The 11,678-nt window shown below is 48.0% G+C and overlaps 2 protein-coding genes across 2 annotated transcripts in view; one reads left to right on the forward strand and one right to left on the reverse strand.

The window, feature by feature from the left end:
- The window catches only part of ALKBH1 (alkB homolog 1, histone H2A dioxygenase), a 20,696-nt gene extending 15,377 nt beyond the window's left edge, over positions 1-5,319 (reverse strand). The window contains exon 1 of the mRNA XM_077323345.1: positions 5,188-5,319. Coding sequence (XP_077179460.1) covers positions 5,188-5,319 — 132 coding nt within the window. The remainder of the gene's footprint in view (positions 1-5,187) is intronic.
- SLIRP (SRA stem-loop interacting RNA binding protein) overlaps positions 5,288-11,678 on the forward strand; it is a 7,669-nt gene continuing 1,278 nt past the window's right edge. The window contains exons 1-3 of the mRNA XM_077323347.1: positions 5,288-5,498; positions 6,583-6,641; positions 8,066-8,173. Coding sequence (XP_077179462.1) covers positions 5,426-5,498; positions 6,583-6,641; positions 8,066-8,173 — 240 coding nt within the window. The 5' untranslated portion in view covers positions 5,288-5,425. The remainder of the gene's footprint in view (positions 5,499-6,582; positions 6,642-8,065; positions 8,174-11,678) is intronic.

Below are 11,678 nucleotides of genomic sequence, written 5' to 3' on the forward strand. Positions count from 1 at the left end.
AATCTGTGATAAGTATATCCACTAGTTAGGAGGCAATCAAGGAGTTCCAAGAATGTTGTCATTCTTTAGAGACAAGAAACAAAGTTTTAAATCAAGTATATGTTATTTTTTTGAAATCCTGCCTGGATTTCGAAGAGGCAGAGGAACTAGAGATCAAATTGCTAACATACGCTGGATCATGGAGAAAGCTAGGGAGTTCCAGAAGTACGTCTACTTCTGCTTCATTGACTATGCTAAAGCCTTTGATTGTGTGGAGCACAATGAATTGTGGCAAGTTCTTAAAGAGATGGGAATACCAGAGCATCTTATTTGTCTCTTGAGAAACTTATATGCAGGTCAAGAAGCAACAGTGAGAACCGAGCATGGAATCACTGATTGGTTCAAAATTGAGGAAGGAATTCGGCAAGGCTGTATACTGTTGCCTTGCCTATTTAACTTGTATGCGGAGCACATCATGAGAAAGGCGGAGTTAGATGAGTCACAAATTGGGATCAAGTTTGCAGGGAGAAATATCAACAACCTCAGATATGCAGATGATACCACTCTAATGGCAGAAAGTGAAGAGGAACTAAAGAGCCTGTTGATGCGGGTGAAGGAGGAGAGTGCAAAAGTTGGCTTGAAACTCAACATCAAGAAAACAAAGATCATGGCATCCGGCCCTCTCAATTCCTGGCAAATAGATGGGGAAGAAATGGAGATAGTGACAGATTTTATTTTCCTGGGCTCCAAGATCACTGCAGATGGGGACTGCAGCAAAGAAATTAAAAGACGCTTGCTCCTGGGGAGGAAAGCTATGGCAAATCTAGACAGCACCCTAAAAAGCAGAGATATCACCCTGCCAACAAAAATGCATTTAGTCAAGGCTATGGTATTTCCAGTTGCAATGTATGGCTGCGAAATTTGGACCATATGGAAGGCCAAGCATCAAAGAACTGAGCCTTTTGAACTCTGGTGTTTGGAGAAGACTCTTGCGAGTCCCTTGGACTGCAAGGCGAACAAACCGGTCAGTCCTAGAAGAGATCAGCCCTGACTGCTCCTTCGAAGGCCAGATCCTGAAGATGCAACTCAAATACTTTGGGCCACGCCATGAGAAGGAAGGACTCCCTGGAGAAGAGCCTAATGCTGGGAGTGACTGAGGGCAAAAGAAGAAGGGGACGACAGAGAATGAGGTGGCTGGATGGAGTCACTGAAGCAGTGGGTGTGAACTTAAATTGACTCCGGGAAATGGTAGAGGGCAGGAAGGCCTGGAGGATCATTGTTCATGGGGTCGCGATGGGTCAGACATGACTTCTCACCTAACAACAACAACAAAATATGTTATTTTCCATTGGAATTCAATCAATCTAGAGTTTGGGGACAAAACAATTTTTTCCAGGAATCTGAGATTTTATCATATCTCCCCTTTGAGGCTTTGACTCCTTTTGCCAGTTTGGTGTAGTGGTTAGGAGTGCAGACTTCTAATCTGGCATTCCAGGTTCGATTCTGCGCTCCTCCATATGCAGCCAGCTGGGTGACCTTGGGTTCGCCACAGCACTGATAAAACTGTTCTGACCGAGCAGTGATATCAGGGCTCTCTCAGCCTCACCCACCCCACAGGGTGTCTGTTGTGGGGAGAGGAATGGAAAGGCGACTGTAAGCTGCTTAAAGCCTCCTTCGGGTAGGGAAAAGCGGCATATAAGAACCAACTCTTCTTCTTCTTCTTTTACCCAGTCCAATGCAGGAAGTCCCTGCAATGTGCAATATGGATGCACCTTCCCCCCATATGCTCTGTGATACTCACTGAGGCACCCATTGAACTAGCTACATGAATCTACTTACATTCACAGAGATGTGCATCAGGCGTTATATGAATTGCTTATGTGTAATATTTGATCAGCTTCTCCTTATATGGGCCATGCTTCATGCATCTTATTATTTTTCATATAAGTGTGGCAGTCTGTTATACCAAAATGACTGAGAACTCTGGCTCTCTAAAGACTAACAGCTTATTGTAACATCAGTTTTCACAGTAAGAAACCTACGATCAGATGGATCTGATGGAGGCTCTAGCCTACAAAGGTTTGTGCTGTAATAAACTAGTTAGTGTTTTAATAAGCCACAGGATTATGCTGCATTACAGCTTTTCCTACTTTCCACTTATTTTCTGGTATCAATTTTTAAAATCAATCTATCTGAGGGAATAGATCTATCTGACACTATGGGGAATTGTTTATATAAATGCATTGCTCCTAAAAAAATATTCTGAACTAGGGGCAAAGCCCGCTGAATTCAGGTATACAACAGACGCTAGATTGGGGTGATGGTGGAAGAACTCTGTGGATGATCTCTCCCTCCCCCCAGGACCTGGAAAGGCTGCAGGCTGGAGGCCCTGGGAAGGAACTCACTGGCAGGGGCAGCTTTCTGAAGCCTCCAAAGGGAAGTGGAAGGAGGTGGTGGTGGTCAGGGGCTGAGAACATTAGGCAGTTGGCTGGCCACTGGACCGAAAGGCACGCCGGTTGGAAGAGGAGGCACTCAGTGGTGGGACAGCTGCCCTGAGTTGAGTGGCTCTTAGGCCATGAGACCAGCTCCTCCTCCAAGCCCTTACCAGAAATATTAAGTGGAACAGATAGATGGAACAAGGTTTCTTTCATGAATAACAATACTAGGTGGGGGAGGAAGCACTATTTCCCTCCATAATATTCTTAACTATTATTCAAAAGCAGCTCTATGGCTTCATACCCCTCTTTTCTCTAATTAAAATATTTTCCTTTTTCCACAGTACCTACAAATAAATAAAGAGGCACTGGCAGGTGCAAAGGAGCCTTAACTTCTGTGTGGGGGAAACAGAAGTAGACACTCTGAGTAAAGGATATAATGTTGTTGTTAGTTGTGAAGTGAATGAAGAACATGCAAACAATCATGATCACATATCATGCGATAAAATATGTCAGACCAAACCATAGCAGAGAAGGATGCCAGTAGCTGTTTGGGGCTCACATGCGATGGCCAAATTATATGTTTACCTTTGTTTTCATTGACATTTTGGGTTTTATTTTCAATTTTCCCTATCTGCTAGCAAAAAAACTATATGTGCTATATGTGCTATAATAGCATAAAGTGCAGCGGTTTGTGGCATTATCTCAAATACTGGATGTAAACACAGTGTTGCCCAGTGAAAATGAAGGCCATTTCTCAATTGTGCCAAGCAGTACATCTTTGTATGCTAAATTATAAACTATATATATTTAATGTGTTAAAGTTTATATTATGGCTTTGGTTCATAAGGAAGTACTGCATATATTTCATTTTTACCAGTTTTTCTTTTTTCAGAAAAAGGGAAGAAATGTTTTGTTTGTTTGATTGATTTATATTCCGCCTGGTGTTTAAAATTTGCAAAAATATTGCATCTCTATTCCCAGTTATGCAAAAGTTCATAGGCTTCAAAAACCAATCATATTTTGAAAGGAATTCAAGAGCCAGAGGTCATTCTAGATAGGCATTTGGGAAATTGACCGCGTTGTACAGTTAATGAAAAAGTTGTTAGGAGGTTGCTCTACAATACAATCCTTCTGAAGACCATTTCTACAGAGCATGAATCCTTACTGAGAACAAGTAAAATCTTGTTCTAAAGCGTACCTTTGGTTCTAGAAATAAAACATTTACAAACCAGGCTCATATTTCAGACTTCAGGGTTATACATGATAATATTTTCTAATTATTGTAACTGCAAAAAATACTAGACACCACGATGAAATGTCTAGGTGCCATGATACATAGGATTTGTCAAGCCCTGTCATAGAGGATTGAAGTTGTTTAAAATAAAAGGTAAAGGTATCCCCTGTGCAAGCACTGAATCATGTCTGACCCTTGGGATGACGCCCTCTAGCACAGCGGTCCGCAACCTTTCGGCTGCCGCGGACCGCTACTCCAGAGTGGGGGGAGAGGGTGGCCCGGGGGCCCGCGCACGCACGGACTGCCGCGCACGCGCATTTGCGCCCGGCGCATGCGCGTTTGCACCACCGCCATGCTGGCGGCCGCGGCTCCTCCTCCCGGCCCCTCCTGGCCGCCAGCAAATCGGCCACCAAAGCGGCTGATTCGCTTGCAGCTCGGCAAGCTTCTCTTCCCTCCCCTCCCCTCCCGAAACAAGAAGCTTGCCGGGCTGCGCGCTTTGGCTTCCAATTTGCTCGCGGCCTGGCGAGCTTCTTGCTTCGGGGGGGGGGGGAGGGAAGAAGGAGCCGCGGCCCGGTGCCGGGCCGTGAAGAGGACCACTGCTCTAGCGTTTTCATGGCAGACTCAATACTTGCCAGTGCCTTCCCCAGTCATTACTGTTTACCCCCCAACAAGCTGGGTACTCAAGGCTGAGTCAACCTTGAGCCGGCTGCTGTGATTGAACTCCCAGCCTCATGGGCAGAGCTTTCAGACTGTATGTTTGCTGCCTTACCACTCTGCGCCACAAGAGGCTCTTCATTACAGCACTGCTATTATTTCCTTTATTATCTCAAGGGCAGAAAATTAGTCGTGATACTTTTGCAGTTTTTTGTTGAAGGAACATAGAAAAATTCTGTTGAACCTTATTGGTAAGATGGCAATGGACAGACATCACCCTTCAGTCACTCTGCCGACTCAGCTTTATTATTTGTTTTGGTGGGAGGCCTAGTTATCTATGCTTCCTTCTTAGGGTTACCAGATGTCCTCTTTTTTTGTTTTGTTTCCACCCTCTTTGGAGTTTGGAAGGTTAAGAATATTGCTCGTGAATAGTAATTCTCACATCTGAAATAACAGGGATACTTAAAAAGATATTTGTCCATGCCACTTGTTTGAAGTGGTCAGTTCGGGAAACGTGTCCAATTTTTTGCTTTTCAAAACATGGTAATCCTACCCCCCGCTGAATGAATTGGCCTGGGACATTTTAAATTCTGACGGTTAACTGCTGGCTTTATTTTACGAGGGTATTCTGAGCAAGGAGGAAAGCATAATGACCCGGTCCCCAAAAGAGTCATCAGCAAGGCTACAAAGGCCGCTACCACCATTGCGCCTTCCAGCCCGCACACTTCGCGCAGCTTTCTCGGCCGCGCGCTGCAAGAAGTTCGGCCGCGCGCGCACGTGTCAGTTACTATGGAGACCCGCTGAGGTAGGCCCAGCGCCGTGAAGCAGTAGCAAGAGCCGCCGAAGACAGGCGTGCTCATACGCAAGGCCTGTCCCGATTACCTGTCGCCCGGCAGGCTTCGAGAAATCAATCACCCCCGTCGCGTCCGAGCTTTCCCACCGGCGGTAAAAGCGAAAAAGCTGGCGGAAGGCATCCTCCCCACCTTCCCGTGCGGCTACCGACCCCGCCGCCATCTTAGCTCAGGTGACCTTGCACGCGCGGAGCGGAAGAGGCCGTGCTCGCCTTCCCATTGGCTGTAGTCGCCAGCGGCCGGGAAAGTAGCTTTACTCCAGGAACAAGATGGCGACGGGAGGCGCTTCGCGGCGGGTGTTCGAGCTGTTCGTGCTTCGCGTGCCTTGGACTGCCTCGGCAAGTGAGTGGGAGCGGAGGACGGCTCGTTCTCCTTCTGGGCGAAAGTTACGTGTCCCTTGCTGCTCAGCATTGCAGGCCTCCCGTCTGCTGGTTTCGGTGGGCTTCGGCAGATACTGGCGTCAGCGTTGCGCCGTCGCTTTACTCGATGGGCTTTTTTGTGGCCTTTCTGTGGTTTTCCCGCTGCATCAAAAGTGTAGGGGCAAAAAGAGAACCGAATGGAAGCGGGAGTTGGGCTTAGGGAGATTTAAACTCTTTCAGCGTCTTCTTTTTGCATTTTCATCCCACCCCTTCCCCAATGAACGTGGGGTGATGCACGTGGTATTCTCTTACACCCCCCCCCCCCCCGCAACAACCATGTGAGGGAATTTAAGCCGAGAATGGCTCAAGGTCATCTATTGCGTTTGATGGCGCGGTGGTGATTTGAACCTGAGTTTTCCAGAGCTTAGGCTGACTCCTGAACGCTTCTACCGCGCTCTCCTAATCGTGGTTACGTGAAAGTCAATGCGGTGGATCAGACCAGTGGTCAGTCTGGTGTTATGTTCTGGTTCATACAGCAGCCAGACCGGTGCCTTAGGATGTGGGGAACAGAGCCTTGACTCCCTTTTGTTGCCTCAGAGAGTTACTGCCTCTGAATACCGAGGTTTCATTTAGCCATTGTGGTAAAGAGATATTGATGGACCTGCATTACATAAATTTGTTAGTATTCTTAGCCTGTGCAAGCAAGCCTGTCTTCTTAAAAAAACAGCAGCCCCTTTTTGCAGTCTGTGACTAAACTACCTTTCTCTTCATTATTGGATCTGTACTTCTGGAAAAAGGCTTAACACTAAGAACAATTGATTTTAAATGTTGAACATTTTTTTCTTCAAGACTAATAGCAAAATAATTAGAAAATCAATGCATAAAGTTTGTTTGAAAAATTACTGCAGGAAATATATGTACAGCTTTGGCTAGAGGACTTTTTCTTTCTTACATAATTCTGCTAACAATCTTTTCATTTGTATGGGCAAACATTTATACATTTCAGAGAAGAATGTAAAGTGCAAATTCTTCACTTGAATTATTCTGTTCTCTCTTGTTTTTGACAGATGAAGTAAGACAATATTTTAGCCAATTTGGTACTGTGAGAAAATGTACACTGCCATTTGTAAGTATTTTTAATTAATTAAATTCCATGTTGTTCTGACTCAGATTCAAATATTACTTCAGATAAGAGTGTTAGATTAGCCAAAAAGATTAGTGGTAGACCAGGCAATCTTTGTGTAAGTTTATAATATAACAGAATCAGTATTCTGTTTAATGTTTAAAAATCCACCTTGGATAAGGTGACCAGATTGTCCCACTTTCGGAGGGACATCTGGGAGTACCCGGCAACGTGTACTTATGTTGAAATTAAAATATATATATTACAATACTATTTTTGTGTTCTCTGCATTCTATGAAACTTTTTGTTGCTCCATATAGACCAAATTTTTAATCAAGACCCCCCCCCCCCCCCCCAGTCAGTGGAAATGAATTACCTTGGAAATGAATTAGTCTCAGCTGGGCATTATTTGAACACTGAAACTGTTCTGTAACTCATGCCATGTCAATCTGGATTACAATTTGACATTTTAACTACCTATGCAAATTACAGTTGTATGAAACAATAGATTAAATTTAAGTATGGGAAAAAAGCAAAATTATCAAAAATAATACAGCCAGCTTCCATACTGAACCCAAATGACATCTTGAAATAGAAACATAAGAATCTGAAAAGTCTACAGTATGTCAAACTATTGTGTTGCGGCATTTTCATTACATTCAGAACTGTATTTGCATACATAGTAGAGCTCTTTACACATTGCATTTTGCTTTCTTGTGTAGTTTTCTGTTCTATAAACTTCTTCCTGCATTATATCTGCTCCCAGGAACGACTTCTTGCTGCTTGCATATAGCATTAAATAAATACGGATGTGTATTTCATTTTTATGAAATGCACGCACTTTGTCTTCTATTTCAGTGGTCCCCAACCTTTTTATCACCGGGGACCAGTCAGCACTTGACAATTTTACTGAGGCCCGGGGGGGGGGTAGTCTTTTGCTGAGGGATGTCGCTGCCGCCTGAGCCCCTGCTCCACTTGCTTTCTCACTGGCACCCCTGACTTCCCGCCGTGTGCTAGGGGGTGCTGCCAGCACCAGCTGTGCAGTGCCACGGTGTGGGGGAGCCCCAGCTATGGCAGCCACTGGAGAGCACCAAAGGTGAGCCAGCGGCAGAGTGGCAGGGCAGCCAGCCCCTGAGGCAGCAGATGGGGAGGAGGATGAGGAGGAGCCGTGGCCCGGTATCGACTGATCCATGGACCGGTACCGGTCCCTGGACCGGGGATTGGGGACCACTGCTTTATCTCATTCACTTTCCTTCCATTGCCTGTAGTGTTTGGCATAAAGTTATCTAGTTTTTCTTGAGAAGCCAGATTGCTGTTAAGACAGCAGGTGGCAGTGTTCCAATTACTTTGATAGGGCAGTTGACCATTTAGGTATTGCTTTGTCTTAATGTATAACTCAGCTGGAATTTATTTTAACATCTGTTTAGGATAAAGAAACAGGTTTCCACAAAGGTTTATCTTGGGTTGGATTTACCAAAGATGAAGACCTAAGGAATGCTTTGCAGAAAGAAAATCATATCCTGGAAGGAGTTAAGGTAAAGAGCTTGTGGTACCATGGTTATTTCTCTTTTGCTTTTGAAATGGCAGCTAAGGAGCATGTTCAAACATTTCCTCTCAAGATAGAATTAAGTAGATCTAAATACTAGTTGTACATTACAAACTTTATTTCATAAATTGTCTCCTCGATCTATTAAGTTTAAACTTAAGTTAAACCAGAAAGCTTTGAAATTCTAGCTTTGGCTGTCCAAGCCTGGTTGCACCGCTGTAACAGTGGGTGTGTGGGGGGCAAGGTGGTGAAGGATTGCAGGACAGCCTCCTTCCTCTTATGCATCAATGAATGGTGCCAGGATTGGGAGGGAGTTCAAGCTGATTTACTTAGTAGACCATACATTGAACATGTGTCAGCAATGTGACTTGGTGGCTAAGAAGGCGAATGGGATTTTGGGCTGTATCAAACAGTGCATCATGTTCAGATCACGGGAGTTGATGGTACCACTGTACTCTGCTCTGGTTCGGCCTCACTGTGTTCTGTGTTCAGTTTTGGGCACCCCAGTTGAAGAGGGATGTAGATAAATTATTATTATTATTAATTAGATATATTTCCCACCACTCCCCGTAGGCTCGTGGCGGGTCACAACAGTCCTATCCCCATTAAAATACCCATTAAAAGACTTTAAAACAATCCCAACATGGCGGAAGTTCTTATTATTCCCACCCCTGCTATCAGAGCGGCAGGGAGGGTGGGGAGGAGATCTAACTTACTATGTCTGGGGGGGGGGGGGAGAGAATGTTGGCACTCATTCGCTGACCCCGGCCTCAACTAAAAACCTGGCGGAAGAGCTCCGTCTTGCAGGCCCTGCGGAAAGCTGGTAAATCCTGCAGGGCCTGCAGCTCACCCGGGAGCTCATTCCACCAGGTAGGGGCCAGGACCGAAAAGGCCCTGGCCCTGGTCGAGGCCAGGCGCGCTTCTCTAGGGCCAGGAACGATCAGGAGATTCTCCCCCGCTGAGCGTAAAGCCCTGCGGGGGATATAGGGCGGTAGGCGGTCCCTCAGGTATGTGGGTCCCAACCCGCATATAGCCTTAAAAGTCAAAACCAGAACCTTGAACCTGATCCAGGCAGCAATTGGCAACCACTGCAGCTGCCTCAGCACAGGCTGGATATGGGCCCTCCAAGGTGTACCAGTGAGGATCCGAGCAGCTGCGTTTTGCACTAGCTGGAGTTTCCGGATCAGAGACAAGGGTAGGCCGGCATAGAGCGAGTTACAGAAATCTATTCTGGAGGTGACTGTCGCATGGATCACTGTAGCCAAGTGGTCAGGGGACAGGTAGGGTGCTAGTAGTCGGGCCTGGCGAAGATAGAAAAGCGCCTGACCCGCTACTCTGTTGACCTGAGCCTCCATAGTCAGGGAGGTATCGATGGTCACCCCCAAATTCCTGGCCTGGAGCGCGATAGTAAGTTGCGCTCCTGCCAGGGTGGGTAAGCGTGCTGCCTGGTCCTGCCCTCTGCCTCCCGGCCACAGGACCTCCGTCTTGGAGGGGTTGAGTTTCAGGCGACTCTGCTCGAACCATTCAGTCACTGCTTCCAAACATCTGGCAAATGGTTCCGGGGGGGGGGGGGAGTCTGGACAGCCGTCCATGAGGAGATAGAACTGGGTGTCATCAGCGTACTGGTGGCAACCCAGCCCCAAACTCCGTACCAGTTGGGCCAGAGGGCGCATGAAGATGTTGACGTGGGGGAGAGGACTGCGCCCTGCGGTACCCCACAGGGGAGTCCATAGGGACGCAAGAACTCTTCACCCACCGCAACCCTCTGGGTCCGGTTCTGGAGAAAAGAGCGTATCTAGCGCAAGGCTGTGCTCCGTATCCCCGTGCCGGCGAGGCGATGGATCAGAAGGTCGTGATCCACGATGTCAACGGCCGCCGATAGGTCCAAAAGGACCAACACGGCCGACCCACCTTTGTCCAGCTGGCGACGGAGATCATCCAAAAGGGCGACCAACACCGTCTCCACCCCGTGGCCAAGACGGAAACCCGACTGATATGGATCAAGTGCCGAAGTTTCCTCCAAGAATGCCGAGAGCTGGTCAGCCGTAGCCCTCTCCACCACCTTGCCCAGGAACGCCAGATGCGATACTGGGCGGTAGTTGGCAGGGTCCTGCGGGTCCAGCGTTGATTTTTTTAGGACAGGGAGAACCACTGCCCCCTTTAGCCGCTCAGGAAACTCCCCCGAACTTAGGGAGGAGTTGATGCTGTCTCTGAGCTGGCCTCCTATCCCCTGGCTGCCTCCCTTGAGGAGCCAGGAAGGGCAGGGATCAAGGGGGCAAGTGGTCGCCCTAACCGAGCTCAGCAACTTGTCCACTTCGGGAAGAGAGAGCCGCCTGAAGCCATCAAACCTCACTACCAAAGGCGGCCAACAGGTCTCCAGTTCATTTACTGTATTAATTGTGGCGGGAAGGTCACGACGGAGTGACAAGACTTTATCCGCAAAATGGCTCGCAAATGCCTCGCAGCCGAGTGCCAATTGTCTAGTATTTTGGCGCCCCTTAAGGGCGGTGAGTGATCTAACTACCCTGAATAATTGGGCCGGGCGAGAGCTTGCGGATGCAATTTCCGTGGCAAATAACTCTCATTTAGCCACTTTCACCGCCATCTCATACGCCCTCGTAAGCGTGCGATAAGATGTTCTTGTAACCTCATCACGACTCTTCCGCCACACTCGCTCCAGTCAGCTCACTTCCCTTCTCCCAGAGTCCCCCGATATACCAGGGGGGCAGTTTGAATCGAGGGCAGAGAAGACGTTTAGGGGCGATCTCATCTATAGCAGCCGTCAGGCGGGACTGCCAGTCCTCCACCATGGCCGCTAGTGAGTCGCCAGGAGGCATTGGGTCCCGCAGAGCATTCCGGAATCCAATCGGATCCATAAGTATCCGTGGGCGGGCAAAAAGCCGTGGTCAGAATGCTCCGCGGTCAGAACAACATTGTCGGGGGACGCGCCGGGGGCCTCTCAGGAACGGCAGTGAGTGTGTGATCCACAGGAGGGGGGAGGGAGCGAAGGCCTTCCACGGGGACCTCTATCCCGACAACCCCCGTCCTGGTTTGGCCCAACTTGCCCTGCAGCTCCCGCCGCTCCCCATCTCCCAGCCAAGGTGTTTTCCGCTGGGGAGGCCTCTGACGTGAGCCCAGTGTGGAGTTAAGCAAGCTAGGCCGCTGTGATCATCCCTCTCCCTGCTGTTTTTGCCGCTGCTCTGCACTCTGTGCCCAGTCCGTTTTCGCGGAAAAGAGGTGGGGGGGAAGTATAAGCTAGTCCCCAACCCCCAGCAATTGCATGGGGGAGAGTGCCTTGCTGTTTTTTGGCACTCGTAATCCTAGCCCCGGGCGGAGCCTTAAGCCCCGGCGTCCAGCGCGGCTGCCATGTTTTACATTAAAAAACAGTTCTTCTCTCTGGAGCATGTCCAGAGGAGGGCAGTAAAGATGGTGAGGGGTTTGGAGACCAAGACGTATCAAGAAAGGTTGGGGGAGCTTGGTCTGTTTAGCCTAGA

This window comes from Paroedura picta, chromosome 2 (genome assembly GCF_049243985.1).
Source record: "Paroedura picta isolate Pp20150507F chromosome 2, Ppicta_v3.0, whole genome shotgun sequence".
Lineage (NCBI taxonomy): Eukaryota > Metazoa > Chordata > Lepidosauria > Squamata > Gekkonidae > Paroedura > Paroedura picta.